At 41.4% G+C, this 17,323-nt stretch overlaps 2 protein-coding genes across 3 annotated transcripts in view; both read left to right on the top strand.

Annotated features, from left to right (window-relative positions):
- The window catches only part of LOC148421019 (microtubule-associated serine/threonine-protein kinase 1-like), a 68,625-nt gene extending 63,510 nt beyond the window's left edge, over positions 1-5,115 (top strand). For both annotated transcript variants that reach the window (XM_088418738.1, XM_088418739.1), the window contains one exon: positions 20-5,115. In XM_088418738.1, the coding sequence (XP_088274864.1) occupies positions 20-1,677 (1,658 nt within the window). In that variant the 3' untranslated portion in view covers positions 1,678-5,115. The remainder of the gene's footprint in view (positions 1-19) is intronic.
- Positions 5,116-6,306: 1,191 nt separating this feature from the next.
- atg4da (autophagy related 4D, cysteine peptidase a) lies at positions 6,307-16,914 on the top strand. Its single transcript, XM_088418740.1, has 11 exons — positions 6,307-6,629; positions 7,979-8,250; positions 8,356-8,439; positions 10,574-10,747; positions 11,808-12,159; positions 12,236-12,300; positions 12,408-12,559; positions 12,650-12,728; positions 14,268-14,344; positions 14,551-14,670; positions 15,880-16,914. Exons 2-11 carry the CDS (start codon positions 8,034-8,036, stop codon positions 16,057-16,059), a joined length of 1,500 nt encoding a protein of 499 aa, XP_088274866.1. The 5' UTR covers positions 6,307-6,629; positions 7,979-8,033; the 3' UTR covers positions 16,060-16,914.
- The last annotated feature ends 409 nt before the right edge of the window (positions 16,915-17,323 follow it).

Raw genomic sequence — 17,323 nt, 5'->3', positions numbered from 1 at the left:
GCTTATTTTCTTTTAATAGGCGCTTCATCTCAAAGCAGCTCTCCAGCTTCCAGCACTCCAAACTCACCCGCTCCCTCCCAGCACATGCGACCCAGTTCCCTTCACGGCCTCTCCCCCAAACTCCACCGCCAGTACCGCTCTGCCCGTTGCAAGTCTGCCGGCAACATCCCTTTGTCCCCGCTAGCCCACACCCCGTCTCCCACCCAGTCCTCACCTCCTCCGTTACCGGGCCACACTGTGGGAAGTTCTAACACCACTCAGTCCTTCCCTGTCAAGCTCCACTCGTCACCCCCAGTGGTGCGTCCCAGGCCAAAGAGCGCGGAGCCCCCACGCTCGCCCCTTCTGAAACGCGTGCAGTCGGCGGAGAAGCTCGGCTCCCCTTTGAGCCAGTCCAGTGCAACGGGAGGACTCGGGGGTCCATTGAGGAAGCACAGCCTTGAAGTGCAACATTCCGAGTACCGCAAGGATGCCTTCCTGTGTGAACTCGGCCTCCAGAGTCTGCTGGAGACAGATGGGGAGAGTTTGCCGCCTAATCCTCCACCCCTGCCCTGCTCTTCTTCCACGGTCTCGGAGACTCGTGTGTTGAAGCCCGTGAGGAGATTAGGCAGGCAAGAGTCGCCGCTCAGCAGGGAGACGCTGCTGGCAGGCAGAGAGAGGGAAGAGAAAGACAGGGGGAGGGAGCGAGAGCGGGAGGTCGGGAGCGAGTCGGTCCTGGAGCGACTGAGCCGGGTTGAAGCGGCGGCACTCCAGACGTCGTTGACAAGAAGACATCATGCGGAGCCCTTGAGTGCAAAACCAAGTGGAGAAGCTCCAACAACAGCTACAAGCAACTCGACCAAAACGGGAGATGGTCTCGATGGCCATAGGGGGTCAGAGAAGATCACCCAGCGTCCAACTCCCAAGCAGCTAGACCTCAAGGCAGCCAAAAGTAAACTATTTGGTTGTAAATCGCCGCAAGAGCACCTTGTAGGAAGTGGAAGGGAACCAAAGCTGGAGGGAGACACTAATAATGGGCCTTGTTTACGGAAGAACGCCGCTGCTGCTGCTCCTGAGAAAATCGTTAACGCTACGCTGATGGGTAGTCCACTCGCTTTGCGGAAAGCCTTGAAACCCTCAGGCGTAGGGGACAGCATGAGAAAAGCCGAGAGCACTGACTCAAGGACTTCAGATTTAACTTCCAAGAGCCCCAAACTGCCAGCTCGGATCCTTGCCCCCGCCGTCCCCCCTCACGGACCGCAGCTGAGCCTGGGCAAAGTCCGACAGGGGCTGGGGCAAGTCAACTGCTATCGAGGAACCCTGGACTGGGAGGACAAATGTCGCCTGGAGGTTTTGGAGGAGCACTCCCCGTCTCCTTCCCCCTCCCCGACCGCGGTCACCCCCTCCCTCTGCGGACCGTCGCTGTGCAAGTCACGGCCGGTCTCCCCCGGCGACAAGACTAGTTTCGTCAGCCAGCTGACTACCGTGGCCAAGAATGTGCTGGGCCCAATCAAGCTGGGCTCCCAGGAGGGCTCCAGGAGCAAAGAGCAGCAGACCATTAAGGCGGCGGACGACAAGCAGGCGGCTGCGGCAGCAAGATGCGAGCCTGCGGGAGGCGGTCGAGGGCTAGCCGCCGTGGTGACGCAAAGCCCTGCAAGTTCATCCCTCGAGAAGGCAGCGCAACCAAAATGTGATCCCTAAGCGAAACTGAAACCACAAACTTGTTGCCTGCGTTGGATGAGTCAAGCACTTAAAACGTTGTACATTCCAATTTTAGAGCTTATCAAATCTTATTTATTGATTCCAATCATTGACAGATTCTACCTTCAACCGAGATGGGAAAAATCCACTATTAAGGTGCATTAACTTTGGATTATTTTAATAAGAATATTCTTAATGTATCGTGGAACACTTTATCGGATGTCTATGTGTGAGTCCACTTTGATGCATGTCCTATGGTATGTACTGTACATGTCAAGTAGGTATAAGAAGGTCGAAAGTGCTTTAGTCATCTAAACTGTGAAGACCAAATTTAGTGGCGCTATTTCGTCATCAATTGTGGCACGGTCACACTGGAATGTTTGCATCAAACAACACATGGGGTCAGCGATGAGATGATTGGGCTGGATTTTTTTCTCCATGTGGCTGTTTATTTTAGCACTGTCAGAAGGTGTCACGTCTCACTCGTGTGCTCATGTGTGTGTAATTGAGCAAGGGTTTTTTTTATTGGTGGCTCTGGTGCTGACAGCTCAGGCTCAGCGCTTATCTCCTCCTCACAGGAGGGCCCACCGCGGCCCTTCTCCCTCCACTATGATTGAAGCTTTCATACGCACACATTGCCACAGGAGGCAGACATGTCAGCAGCTGATATTGGTGCATTTTAATCCATAGCACCCAGCGCTATGAAATGTGTTTGCCTGAAAGAGAGCCACAGTGTATGCGCAGTGCTCAACGCACTTGATTTAGAAATTACAAAGGACTGGAAATAAAACAGCAGGCCGCCCATCCGATAAAAAAACAAAACAAAAAACAATTGCTGTATGCGCACTTAGTGTTGTGCTTGAACATAGTACAGTATGTCCCTTACTGTGGCCAATGTGCTGAAGCCTAAACGAGTGTAGCACAGTTTGAGTGCAGGCCAGCGGCAGGGACGACAGGGGTTGGGGTGGGCATCGCTCCAAAGCACAGTGTGAGAGAAGTGGCCTAATTTGAGTGTGCGTTTTGTCATGGTATGGTTTGTAAAACTCGCAACGTCGTCATACAATGAGAAAAATTGTTCCTCCACTGCCAGGCAGTTAACTTCCATAATCATTCACGCTTGAGAAACACTGAAAGAAATTATACTACCACTAGAGTTAACATTTTATAATTATAATCCGGGAATATTACCATTAAAATCGATTTTTGAATCAGAAGTCTTTTACCAAAAAATATAAACAGGCATCCACATTGAGAAAAAGAATGCTGGACGGAAACTGTTGTTTTTATGTTTGAATGGGAAAATGCTTTCCAACGCATCATTCTCACATCACGGTTTTTAACCCTTTAATGGCTGGACTAAAACATTCTCTTTAAAAAAAAAAAAAATTCCTGGCATTTCTTGGTTAGCAGCAACAAAAAAGCATTTCCATTTTTTGAAACCTAGATTATAGTCTAAATAATAATCTAAAAAACATTGCCTCCTTACGCCAGTTTTTGGAACGTGGGAGGAAACCAGAGTACCCGGAGGAAACCGGCTTACCTGGAGAAAACCCAAACAGGCATGGGGAGGACATGCAAACTCAACACAGGGAGGCTGGCGCCCGAAGCGAACCAATGACCTCTACAGTGTGAGGTGCACATGCTTGCCAGTCTGCCACAGTGACGTGCAATTAACATTCCAACCTTTGAAAAGCTATAAGCAAAGATGTTATAAGCAGTTTGTGTTCTTCCTTTACATAACATATGAAGACAAAGGTCAAGTTTGATAAGTTCACTTCCGAACAAATATTTCAAATTCAAACATTTTCATTCATTCATTTTAAAGTTAGTGTGCCAAACAGATACAGCGGCCATTACGTAAAGTGTTGATTTTCCTACTTGTTTCTTTGCAGTATGCCCTATTTTAATAACCATAAGGAGCCGTAAAATCAACAAAGTTGCATTCAATGCCGTGTGTGGTATCATGAAATGATGACAAACACGTTATGTTTGGCAGAAAAAGGTAACTTTCAGTGCAGGTAGGGACAATTGGCCTGCTGTTTGTGTGCTCACAGTACATAAATACACACATATAGGACATATGAGCACATGCACAAAACAATTTGAGCCCAAACAAGGTGAAAACAGAAAGTTGTAGACGCAGCATAAGGAAAATGCAAAAAGGGCTCAATGGATGTCAAAGGGTGGGTTATATATCAAATAATAGGGTTATATATATAATAAAAGATATTGTGGTGTAAGGTAGCCAAACATAAGATGGTTACATATGTTGCTATATAGTATTCGTCAATCAGATCAATGATCACATTCATCTCCATGTAAGTCATAACAGTAGCTAGCCAGTGTACATTTGCAAACTGTGCGCGTGACAGTAGGACTAAAATGAACTCACTTCATAATGTAGTGCATTGTTTATTGCCACTGAACTGCTTGAATCGGTTAATGTCACTTCATTTTTAAAACATTCAAATACCCAATAGACTGACCAGATGAATCCGATGTTTGATTTTAAATTCATCAGTTTGATCTTCCAGAGACTACAGTTGTAGTCAATTAGAGGGAAGTTACAATTCATGTGGAAAGCTATGGTGTGGAGCACACATGAGGGTTATAAATCGCAGGGCCATGAAACGAAAGATTTTGTCTTTTATGAAGCAGTAATTTATTTTGATTCAATGATTCATTTTGTCATCCGCATATGCCTTATGTGGATACTATATGTCATAATGGTATAGTTCTGTTTTTAGTCCCTCTACAGTGGTTGAAAAAAATGCAGTACAGCAAAGGAGTTCATGCGGTTCATGCAGTTTGTTGTTTAATGGTCCTGTACTGACCCCCAGTGGTTCCAACTTATTGCACATTTCAGTGACTCAACAAACCAACTAAAAATGAAAGAAGGACCTCCTAAGTGGTGTAGAACAGTTGTTGGTAGCTTCAGTCTGATTACTTAATATGCATTTATACTGTATGTGTCGAAAGAGTCGACCTCGTATTAGCTGTGTTCAGCAAAAACACATTTGTTTAAGTTTTCTATGTGTGGTCATTTTCCTTAAGGTAAAGGACAACCATTTCTATTAAATATACTGTACAGGTCAGAATTGGATTCTTTTATGTACCGGGTAATTACATTATTTCGGTCAAATTGCAACGGTTTACTACTATCATTCCCATATTCAGGCCTTTTAACAACACGGTAGTGTTTACACTTGTGTTACATTTTAGACTACAACGTTTTTTTAATGCACTTTATTTGAAAAAAAAATTGTATGTGTTACTCTGAGGAAAAAATACATTTTTGAGTTTAATGATTGAGTGAAAACATTCCAATTGTATCTGTTCACTGATAATGTATTTATTTGTACTTTGTTTTTATTTTTTGTTTGTGATAGACACCTGAAGTGCAGTGAGTGGAATAAAATGTGGAGAGTTGTTCCTGAATGTTTTATCTTGTTGTTGTGTTCAGCAGTTATCATCACATTTTGCAATGTTAACACTCACTCTCCAGGCAGGAGTTGCAAATTTGCAACAATAGTATGAAAATATCCTAGGTATTCCACATTAATATTGATTGAGGTATTTTTTTAGAAGTTTGAAAAAAAAACTTAATTTGAGCCTGAAAGGGTTAAATGCTGTTTGCTCTAATATTATAAGATACATCCATTTCTAACATCGTTAATGACGAAGTTTGAATTTTTGATTTCATCTGTCCCCACTGTAGGATATTTAACTATATATTTATATTAAAATATGAATTATATTGAATGTGGTTTACTCACAGTAAATGTGCCGATAGTACAAAAATATTTAATAACATAACTGACGAGTACCAGGAGTATTCACCTTGTGAATGCAACGCATTTGCATTTAATAATCTCTAAATGTTTATTTAGATGCAATTTTATCCATGTCTCCGTCCATTTTCTAGAGACGCTTGTCCTCACATGCCTCGCAGGCTTGATGGTGCCTCTCCCAGCTGTCTATGGGCAGTAGCTGGGGACAGCCTGAAGTGGTTGCCAGCCAATTGTAGGGCACACAGAGACGAACAACCGTTCACGTACATCACACACCAACAATTACGTGTGATGCAATTTTATTTCACTTTTATTTGCAAATATATCTTATTATAGAAGGACTTACTTTTCTGTTTATACGAATTATATATGTAAACACATTCTAATTTAATAACGTTTCAGTGGCAAGTACAGTACTGTATTTGGGAATGAAATCCACATTGCTTTTGATGAACACATGGGGCTTTGAGACAATATATTTAAAAATGGGTCTATTTTGGGCGGCTAATTGGATCCCATTTTTATTTATTTAAAATCCATTAATTGCTCGAGGCAGTGCTTTTATTGGCTACGTTCGTTACCAACGTATAACAGAAAAAAAGCTTTTCTCACCTATGCTGATTTTACCCCTCATTGTAAGAAACATTCATGTTTATGGAGTTTGTCAGGAAGCTGGAGAAAATGGCATGAACATGCAAATGTGCAAAACCAACTCTCAATTCACCACCAGTCAACAAGTTCGAACGTATGTCACGTGACTCCTAGAGGCCAATGGAAGACGAGTATTATATTTCTCCAATCACATTATATGGAATCTCAGTCAACCAATAGCATTGCGTTGAAGCGAGACACCAGGAAGCGAATTTCCTAGGTTAGAAATTATGACTCTTCAATCGGCACTTTTCTGTTTCACTGACTGAGAAGTCGGTTATAACAACAGTAGGAAAATTTGAGTCATGATATAAGTTGCTTTTTGCTGTTGGAAGGTCACGGTGAGACCGGCTTGACCGCGAGCTCGCTTACACCGGCTATGCTAATGCTAATGTGGCTAGCTATAAATAAGCTAATAATAAAGCAAATAAACAGCATCGAAAGAGTCAAAGAGCGAGAAAGAGTATCAGAAAAATGAGCCTACGCACTGCGAATCTAGCCGTCTAACAGGTATGTACAGAGCTAATTTGAAATAAGTTCGCTCTTTTGTAATTGTGTACATGTTTAATATGCCCATGCTCTCTAATGTATAAATATTGAATTAGCTCTCACCTAAAACGTATTCGCTTGAGGGGGTTATGCCCACGTTTAAACGTGGCCCATGCTGTTAAATTGTTTGTGAAAATGTATTCCCACGATTGCTATAGATTATTGAAGAGATCTGTATCACCAGTTTAGTGTTTCAGAAGTCAAATGATAGTCTCGTGATTCCTTCGAATAGCTACTCTCATCTATTTGATGTTCCTTGTTCATGTTGGGGAAGTCACAGCTACTTTACTGTGAGTCCCCATTGTTGAGCAATAATGTGGTTCCGAACAGATATCTTGAGTTTGCATTGAAACTAATACTGCACCCATTCATACTTTTTCCCGGAAGTTACTATACAATAGTGCAGACAACAATAGTAAGATTGCATAAGAACGTAATTAAAACCCAAATCTCAATTGTCCTCTTGTACCCGCTTGCTGTTGTAAATTCATCCGTTATTAACTTGTATCTCACTAACAGTTTACATTATAAAGGTCACCAATAAATGCAATTAACTGTTGTCAGACAAAACTGTTGTCAACGCAAAACCGTCTAACTATGAACGAGCTATAGTGGGAATAAAATTGAAATATTTTGAGAATAGAGCTGTCACTTTTGTCGAAAAGAAATCATACTACTCCGTTGCTGTATATTTATTTTAAATAATGGTCAACAAAGATTTCTCAGTTAGGCGCTGTAATCGGCCAATAGGTTTATGGGCTCATACTATACCTACAATGAAAAGTGTGTGCGCGTGTGTTCATGTGTTTGTGGGGGTACCATGCTTAAGAACTTTTGGGGGGGATGCGCGGTTAAAGATTCCAGTTACCTGTTAGGCATATACTATAAACTTAAAGAGTAAAAGTAATAAAAAAAAAAAAAAAAGCTATGAGAGAAATAAAATGTATTTGGTGTTCATCAGAGGTTGTTATACTGTGGAAAATGTACTCTGATTCCCATTTGGCTCGTTTGAATGTAGATTATATCAGTCTGAACACAGCTACATTCGCAGTTATCAGAGGGTGTGCATACTTGTCCCACCATATTGTTTTTGTTGTTACAGCAATATAAAATTTGAACCGGGGTGTGCTGCATTGCTGGACTGATCTATGAGCTTTTTTGTCTTAGGTTTCAAGTAATTTCCTCAGGATGTTACTTGAAACAATGTTTCCTTCACGTTCAAAGTCCTCAAGGCTAATGATTTTTTTTATTTTTCACTAAGGGGTCAATAGTTAACGCTTCCCTCTCGCCCACTCTTGTCCCTGCCCTAGTTTGTTGTGCGTTGCAATGAGGCACTCCAGAGTCCAGCTCTGACCGCTGCGGACCATGAACTCTGTTTCCCCCAATGCGGTGCAATACACGGGCAGCGTGATGCACAATGAGCTAGTGGAAGGCCGGAGGGTGCAGACACCTGCGCAACAGGGTGGGTTTGGACTCAGACCTCCACAGAGTCCAGATTCTAGCAAAGAAGCAAATGGAGAACCAGAGGAGATGGATAAACTCAAAGCCAAATTAATGTCAGCATGGAACAACGTCAAATATGGTTTGTCGAAAATTGGTTTGTCTATAAACATAATTAGTATAATATAATCCTAGATGATAAATAAGGTTCAAGTAGTCAAGTCTGTTGTGAATCGTTTGTGTTTAGGTTGGACTGTCAAATCAAAGACCTCCTTCAATAAGATCTCCCCAGTCACTGTTCTGGGACACTCCTACCTGCTCAACAGCGAAGGTAACCCATTACCCATCCATGCATTCCTTTTATTTATGACTTATTCTGTTCAGGGTTGCAGGGTAACTAGTGGAATGTCTAAAACATAACATGACATATTCAAATTAGAAAAAGCAAACTGAGTTTGAGCAAGAGCCGGAAATGATCACCAGCCAATGGCAGGGCACGTCTAGACAAACAATTGACCATATTCACACTTACAGACAATTTAGCGTCGTCTTGATTTAACAGGAAGCTGTAGGACCCAGAGAAAACCACAGAAGCAAATGAGGAACATTCAAACTCCACACAGGAAGGCAGGCACCCATGTCCCAACCCACAAGCTCAGAACTAGGAGGTAGACGTGCTCCTCACAAAGTGTCCTTTCTATGCTATCAATCAGTCAACACCTATGTACAGTATATTGGACTTTTCATATTTTTTACTTAACAAAGAAACAGTCTGAAAAAAGGCACACCCACTTGGCTTCAAGTGAAATAAAAGACTAACCTGTCAAGAAACACCAGAATTAGTCATTCAGGTGTAAATACTGGAAGCTGGGTCATGTGAACTGATATAATGGAAAAACCCCCCTAAAAAGGACATCATAAATAGCATGTTGAAATAAAACTGGAGACATCCAATGCTGTTTACGAGATCAAAATTGACCTCAGATAAAATCATGCTTTTTCTCCTCTGAAGACAATACTATTTAAAAAAAATCGTCACCGGTGTTTTTCTTTTGCCAACGTAAGGCAGTACTATAAATAAATAGAAAATCATCACCAGGGTTTTCCCTAGCCAATATAAAACATAAAGCGTGTTAACATTTCCTCACAAATATGTACTGTAAATAGTAAATGATTAATGGAGTAGAGTTGTTTGATCCAAATAATGTTTAGTCGCTTTGCTGAAAGATATCTACTCAACGACTTAGCCTAGCAAAGCCTGATAAATATGTCAAGTGACCCGACTGCAAAAAAATGTGATCAGGACATTCCTAATTTTCACATAAAATTCTTTGAAGGAATTCCCGTTTATGTAAACCTCCAGTGGTATTTCACTCTTTAGGTTTGAAAAAAAGGACCAGACACGAAGTTTAACCATGTGTGGATTAAATTGGATTGAACAATGTAACATTTATATTGGACTTTTCATAGCATTTGTTTAACAGGCTGAACACAAGTGAAAGACACAAATGACTGAATATTTTGTCATTGACTAAGAAAAAAATACAAGTGTTGATTTTCACTTGTAGAAACAAAAACAGGACATTCTTTCATTTGTAGAATATGCACAAACAATAATTACCATAATACAACATTTCTGGTCTTGTCTGTAATATGTCAGAAAGGGCCAAAAAAAACATGAATCATTGATTTCCAAAGTAAAAGCAGATGCTTCCAAATGTTTAATTTGGTCCAGCACAAAGCTGCCATAATAATTATAAATAAAATTTCTAAATTGCATGTGCAGTACATAAAATATTTAAATATACATACAAAATATAAACTATATGTTATATAAAAAATATAATGCATAATATATTTTGTAAAATAATGTAAAATTATGTAAAATAATTATATATCAATAAATTCTGAAATAATATTGTTTAAATTCTACCCATTGATCCATTCATTTTCCTTGACCGCTGATCTGACAATGGTCATGGGGACGCTGCAGCTTATCCAAGCCTTCTTCGGGCTGTGGGCAGGATTCACCCTGAACTGGGTACCCAATCATAGGGCACATATAGACAAACAGTCATTCATACTTACAGACGCGCCTAAGGGCACTTTGTAGTGTCCAGTATACCCACCCAGCATGTTTTAGGGGATGAGGGAGGAAACTGGAGTACTCGGAGAAAACCCCTGCAGGCACAGGGAGAATATGCAAACATTACACAGGAAAGACAAAACCAGACATGAGGCGGATCATGCTAATCAGTCTGCCACCGTATCACCCTAAATAATATGGGGGGGGGGGGGGGGGGGGGTATAGTATATATAAAATGTTGGCTCATCTCAAAAGTAACATGACTGCTTAGATGGTAAAACATGCATCTGCTGTTCTGATAAACATTACTTCACCATGAACATGTCACAAGGAGAGCGTACAATCTCAAGTTCTTCCTTCTTCCCTGTGTCTCTTTCAGACCAAGTGGAGCGCTTCCGCCTGGCTTTCGTTTCCCGACTGTGGCTGACCTACAGACGGGAGTTCCCTCAGTTGGAGGGCTCCAGCTGGACCACCGACTGCGGCTGGGGCTGCATGCTGCGCAGTGGCCAGATGCTGCTGGCTCAAGGCCTGTTGGTCCATCTGATGCCCCAAGGTTTGGTGCACCGTCGAGTTTGCTCGCTAGTCACAACATTAGGTACACCTTCTCCAAAACAGAAGATCAAGATCTATCAAATAATCTATCCATCCAATCCGTCTTTCCGTATTTAGGAATGTTCAGTTTTGATTGACACTTGCACTGAGGTGTTTAGTTAACAATACAGTACATTTATTGTAAGGAATAGGTAGAGTAGATGTGTACATTACAGTTTTATAAAAAATCTCCACACCCCTGTTCAAATGTCATTTCCTTCATAGAAAATGAAAAGTAAGCATAAATGTCCAGTAGAACCTCTGCCTTATATTACCACTTAGTTTTTTTGGGGGGGATAGGAATATTTGTGTGTGTTAATCTTGATATGATAACATTTGCTCACCCCCCTTTTTTTTTTACCTTGGCAAAAGCACCTCAAAATCTGTCTGATCCTGAGGGTACCTCCTGTGCACATTCCTATTCATTCTTCTTCTGATCATCCTACAGATGTTCGGTTGGATTCAGTTAAGGACTCTGGCTGGGCCATTTACCTGCTTATTGTGAAACCATTTTTTTTAATGATTTGAATATCTGCTTTGGACCATTGTCATGTTGAAAAGCCTCTTAATCTGCAGCTTTCTAGCAGAAGCCTTAAAGTATTGTGCTAACATCAACTGGCTTCCATTTCAACTAAGGCTCTATTTCCAACTGAATCAAAATAAACTCAAAGCCTGCCACCGCCTTGACCATAAATTTGCGATCTTTTTCAAATGTCATTGCCAACATTACTTGAGTAAGGTAACCAGTTTTGAAAAGAGCTTTTAGAATGAGGCGGTGCAGTTATAACCACTGCAAACTACAGCCACACTAACATTGTTCAAATCTATCGCATTGTTAAATGAATATATCTCTGTCAGTGCCTATCAAAACTGAGGATCCTTAACTTTTAAAAGGCAGAATAGTTTATCTCATTGGTGTACTAAATGATCTGACTAGTGAATATACATTTTCTCTCCAGAGTTAAAAAAGATTGGACTGTATGGCGTCTGTTGCTAAGACAAGCTTTATTTGCGCTGAACAGACTGGACTTGGCCTGATGCTCAGCAGTTAACAGACGTGGACTTTGAAGTGTTGCGAATACGCTCACCAGTGCGGGTGGGTGGGGTGCCCATCCCCTCTTTCGGCTCCCCACGAGGGTCCGGCACCCCGGAGAAGACGCCGGTGAGCGATATGACGCCTATACGTGGCCAGAAGAAGAGGTATGAGTCTCCACAGGATCGACAAGCCGAGCCCATCCACCAAAAACTGCTCACCTGGTTTGGGGATCAACCGCCAACACCTTTCGGTGTGCACCAACTGGTGGCAATAGGGAGGAGTTCTGGAAAGAAAGCCGGGGACTGGTACGGCCCGTCCATTGTGGCACACATACTGCGGTAAGGCTCAGCTGTTTAGTGATACTGTACTGAAATTTGCATTTGACATTGAAGTTGAATGTGTCTTCATGTTTAGGAAAGCTGTAGCTAATACTACAGTTCTTCACAACCTGGCTGTGTATGTCGCTCAGGATTGCACAGGTGGCATTTTGACCTCTCATTAGTCTGCTTATTAAAGCTCGTGCAGTGAGCAAGTGTCTAAGGCGATACACAATCTTTTCCTTATCAAGTTTGTGTTCATTTTTTAGTTTATAAAGAGGACGTAGCACGTCTGTGTGACCCGCCGCTCGACCACACTCCTTCCGAACCAGACAACCAGGCTTGGAAGTCAGTCATCATCCTGGTGCCCGTGCGCCTGGGGGGAGAGTCCCTTAACCCATCGTATATTGAATGTGTCAAGGTGTGATTCATTGTGCTTGCCTCTTCCATTGATAGTCAATGAAAATGTTCACATTCAAACCTTATTTTTTTTTTGGGTCTTAATTTCCAGAATATCCTAAAGCTGGAATGTTGTATTGGAATCATCGGTGGCAAACCAAAGCACTCACTCTACTTTGTTGGCTTCCAAGGTAAGAATCAACTTCATGTTGTTGCTGTTTTCCGCAAGTCGTCTTCTAAAAGATTTTGAGTTTATTTTTTTTCTTTTTAACGCGAACTTTATAATCTGTCACAATCTTAATACCGTTGTTCCCCAAATATAAGATGCATTTTTTTCCCCCAAAATTGAAGGGCAAAACTCTGGGTGCGTCCCATAAACTGTAATGATTAGATGAGCTGTCAATTAATTGTGGTGTCTCAAGTCTAATTCAAACAAGGCTTGGTTATTTTGGTGCTTTACAAGTTAGTCTTTCGTTCACTCCACACTTCTTCTTTATGGGACTTGACAGAGCACAACCTGCTTTCATTTTTGTATTCACGCCAAACCGCCTTGTTGGCGGTTAGTAATCGGAAAGTGTTGTCAAATTAAACATTTGCAAAGAACACTTTCTGTTTGCAGTGAAATTAGCACTATTTAAACCCCACGGGGAAACAACGACAAGCCCATTACAGAAACTGCTTGTGTTACAGCAAATGAGTTGATCAGAAAGTTCGAAACCTCCGTTTCAGTGTCATTTTCCAGTTGAAAGCAGTAATATTCTCCTGGGAAAAGCGCCACAGCAGTTGATTGCAATCTCTTTTTAGCCAACGCGTCAATTGAGACTGAGTCAATAGCAAACCCTTTTGGCTGCTTCCTACAATTGTGCATAACTTGAAAGTTACATGGTTTTAATCACGAACGATTGACCCATGTACTGTAATCTACAACTAGATCATTATCTTTTTTAATTTAACTTATTTTTGGATCTTACTTCAGAACTGTTTTGAGAAGCAAATGGAAGGGAATGACTCAAAAATGTAAATGTGACCTACTGGTCAAACAGATGTTTAAATTGGCCCATTACTTTACACAGGTGACAGTATTTAAAGACACATAACTCTAACCTTGCATCCTTAAATATATATCATGAAATTTGCTGATGACTTCATTCTGTGGGCTTGTCATTCAAAACAAAACAAGTCTTTTTTCTTTTTTTTTTCCTTCTTTCTTTCTTTTTTTTTTACAAGGACTGATTAGGGGAGCAAAGTAAGCACGTTGTGCTAAGAATTGACCTTGGATGTCACTTTTTTACATACTACCAAAAGTCACAGTTTGATAAATAAATAAATACACATATACACACATACACACACAACAAAATAACAAACACATACAACAAGGTTTAATGCCCTTATAACTTCATTGATTGTGCCACACAGTGCATTCTGTTAACCGAAAAATAAAGTTGTTGTTTCTTTTTTTTTTAACAATGTTGCTAATGCTATTTGCCGGGAATACCAGACCGACCCGTTAAGTTCAACACTGCATATAATCAACACCTATTGAAATGCCTTCAGAGGAAACAAATGCTATTTTAGTTATTAGAAATGTTTAAAAAATTGGCACATTAATCAGCAATCCCTTTTTTCTGCCAAATATTTGCATTTAAAAAAAAAAAAAATTAGATAGGTCTGGCGCTAACCACTATCCACTGAGCGTCCATTATTTGTGTCCTCTCACGGTTTGCTAGATGAGCAGCTCCTATATCTGGACCCTCACTACTGCCAACCCGTGGTGGATGTCACTCAAGTCAACTTTCCACTTGAGGTCAGTTGCGCACAGCCTGCAACATCGCAGTCTGGTTTGTGTGTCCGTTATCCTGCTTTTAGTCTGTCTAGATTTGTATTTCCTCTCCTGAACTCATCAGACTGTGACCAGTGTGACTTTCACACTTGTTAAAAGTGTGACCAGTTAAGATAACATGTTTGGTTATGGACTGTGGTTGATTTTGTTTTTTTTCTCTCTTCATTTAGTCCTTCCACTGTAGTTCTCCCAAAAAGATGCCCTTCTGTCGAATGGATCCGAGCTGCACAATCGGCTTTTATGCCAGGAACAAGAAAGAGTTTGAGTCTCTATGTTCCGCTGTCAGTTTGGTAAGTTTTATCGCCTCAGTCTTACGCCTAACAGAGCCAATCCACAGCCCCTTCACACTGCTTTTCTGACAAATCGGTACAGCCGGCATTTATTTGCCTGTCAGATAGAATTTGCCTAAGTGGGACGTTTCTGTGTCTGAGTTCACACAGCTGATGTGGAGTCACGCATTTAGATAATTAAAAGCATGGGACAGCAACATTTTGTTCCACCAGAAAGAGCTCTGGGCAGTGAGTCTTGGCCGTGAGTTAAACCTCACTCGTTGAGACCTCCCGCTATCGCGTTTGACACGGCGACAGTTTGACTGATACTTTTGCATGAACCCTGCAACTTTTTGGGTGGACTTCAACTCCTATTCCACTGCTACCTTACTCACAGGATGCAAAGGTGCCATTAATGGGATGTATAAGCAAACGGTAATGTTTTGAAGGGGTGTATTACATTGAGAAATTACGTAAATACCCCAAACGTTTGTGTATGTGTGCGAAAACTCGTGTTTCACTCATTTTTGAGTGGCTATTTTATCCAGGACATTGCTATAGTGTTTACTGGCAACATTTGGATCTATTCATGAAAATCCGTTGCCCAACCCTACGCACCGCACCACCGTTCACTTGGGTTTCCTCGGCCCCTGTGTGGTGAGCCCTACTGGAAGCAGTGAAGCGGTGCAATCTGATATTATTTTCATGAAGGTTGGATTTACGTACCGGTATTTACTCAGACATACTGGAGGACACTATTTGGGGAAAATACTTAAGCTTTTTAAAGCCGATTGGCTCGCAGTCTTCAGTATGTTATGTTTGGGGAACAAAATTTGGTTTGTTGTGCACACATTGTTATAATTAATCCGTTCAAGCCCAAAGACATATTTTAGGGTTTGAAAATAGCCAACCCTGAATTCTTTGAATTAAATGCTCTAATTTCTTACTTTTGCATCTAATTTACATCGTGAAGCCAGTGCTCAAAAGCGCAATCTTCCACTTGTTGTCTCGTCAAAATAATGGTTACCGCAGTCATGGTCATTTATGTATTTATGAAATTAAATGTTCCGTTTTGCTGGTGGCAGAACGTTCACATTGTGGTTTAACTGACTCCACGCTATTTGTGATGTCTTTCTCAAAGACCAAATAATTCAACTCCTCGCGTAGCCATTGTCTCCAGTATAGAGCGCAAACGACCACAAATTTCTGATGACGCTTGTTTTGCTGCAGGCCCTGTCATCGTCAACAGAGAAGTACCCCATCTTCACCTTTGTGGAGGGCCAGAGTCACGACTATGGACTTGAGGCACATGGTAGTAACCACACCGGCCCAGCGTCACACATCCTGCCTCCTGGCAAGCCTGCCCAGGTTAACAACAGAAGGAACAGTGACGAGTTTGTCTTCCTGTGAGACCGGGAGGCCATCGCTCTCTTTTACTGGCGCAACCTGACCTGGAAACAAAAACTACTTCCAACATGGGTTTTATAAGCTATTCCTATATCAATTTGTGCTTCATGACAGGCACTACTGCAATGAGAGGTCATGGATTAGAGAGAAAAAAAAACAAAAACATAACCGGCCTAAAAATGTAAATGTCACATTTCTTTGGTCAGGCACAAGCTGTGCTGTTGTCTCTTTGTGTGCGTGCTCTTTAGAATTGTATTTTGTTAACTATTTATGAAGTGTATGAATGTGTGAGTTTGCATGTGTAGTTTGAGCTTTGGTTGGTATAAAAGTAACGTGAGTATCACACATTGTCACCCTGAAGTTAGCTGTCTTAAACTGCTGTACATTCATGGTACTGTTGTACTTGCGAATCACAATAACACACTCGTGATCACATTCCTCATCCGTCGCTCTTTATTTCACGCGAGGGTTTAAAATGATTACTGTTGTTGGAACATCTGATTTCATTTCACATTCTGGATTTCTTTTCTCAGAATTTGTACTCAGGTCACTATTCATTGGGTCTGATCATGATGTTCTCATCTAGTTTGCTTTTTTTGGGTAAAGTCATTGACTGTTGCAGTTTGCAGTACTACTGATAGTTGTCTTCACTAAACACACTGAAATCACTTCATCTGTATGTTATCTGCTGATTCTGACTTATCGACACTGACCTAAAAAAGTACTGAGATAAGTTGGTAATTTTGTTTCAGAAGGTTCCATGTTGCAACTGAAATTAAAGGCAATGGTAATATGATACACGCCAAAGCACCCCAAAAAAGACTGTGATAAAGTTCTGTTGTTTTCAGAGACAAGATAGTGATGTGCTTATTCTTATTCTACATTTGAATTACTTTCCTTGATTCATTGTTTGCTTGCGTATTAGGTCACTGAAAGCAGTTGTGTGTCTGGCCATGTGATTTTTGCTAGCCGTGCCCGTGTGTACTATGACGTCAAATTCAGTCGACAGCAGGCGGCACTACAGGGCAAATGTTACACTGCCCTGTGATAAATGAAAATAATGCTTTTTTTTTTTTGGGGGGGGGGGGGGGGTACAATAAAATACAATAAGCACGGCGGAAACTGAGCGTGAGCTCTTTTTGTTACGCGAAGACACCTAATAGCGCCGCTGCACAAGTTAGTCCATTTATGTCGTTTTTGACGTATGTCGGTACCAAAATCCACCTGAGCAGTATTCCTCGTGCGTGCGAGCAGACTACGCGCATGC

This window comes from Hippichthys cyanospilos, chromosome 7 (assembly GCF_059441005.1).
Source record: "Hippichthys cyanospilos isolate Australia breed blue-spotted pipefish chromosome 7, RoL_Hcya_1.0, whole genome shotgun sequence".
Lineage (NCBI taxonomy): Eukaryota > Metazoa > Chordata > Actinopteri > Syngnathiformes > Syngnathidae > Hippichthys > Hippichthys cyanospilos.
The sequence above is the reverse complement of the archived record's forward strand: the minus strand, read 5'-3'. Positions and strand labels throughout refer to the sequence as shown.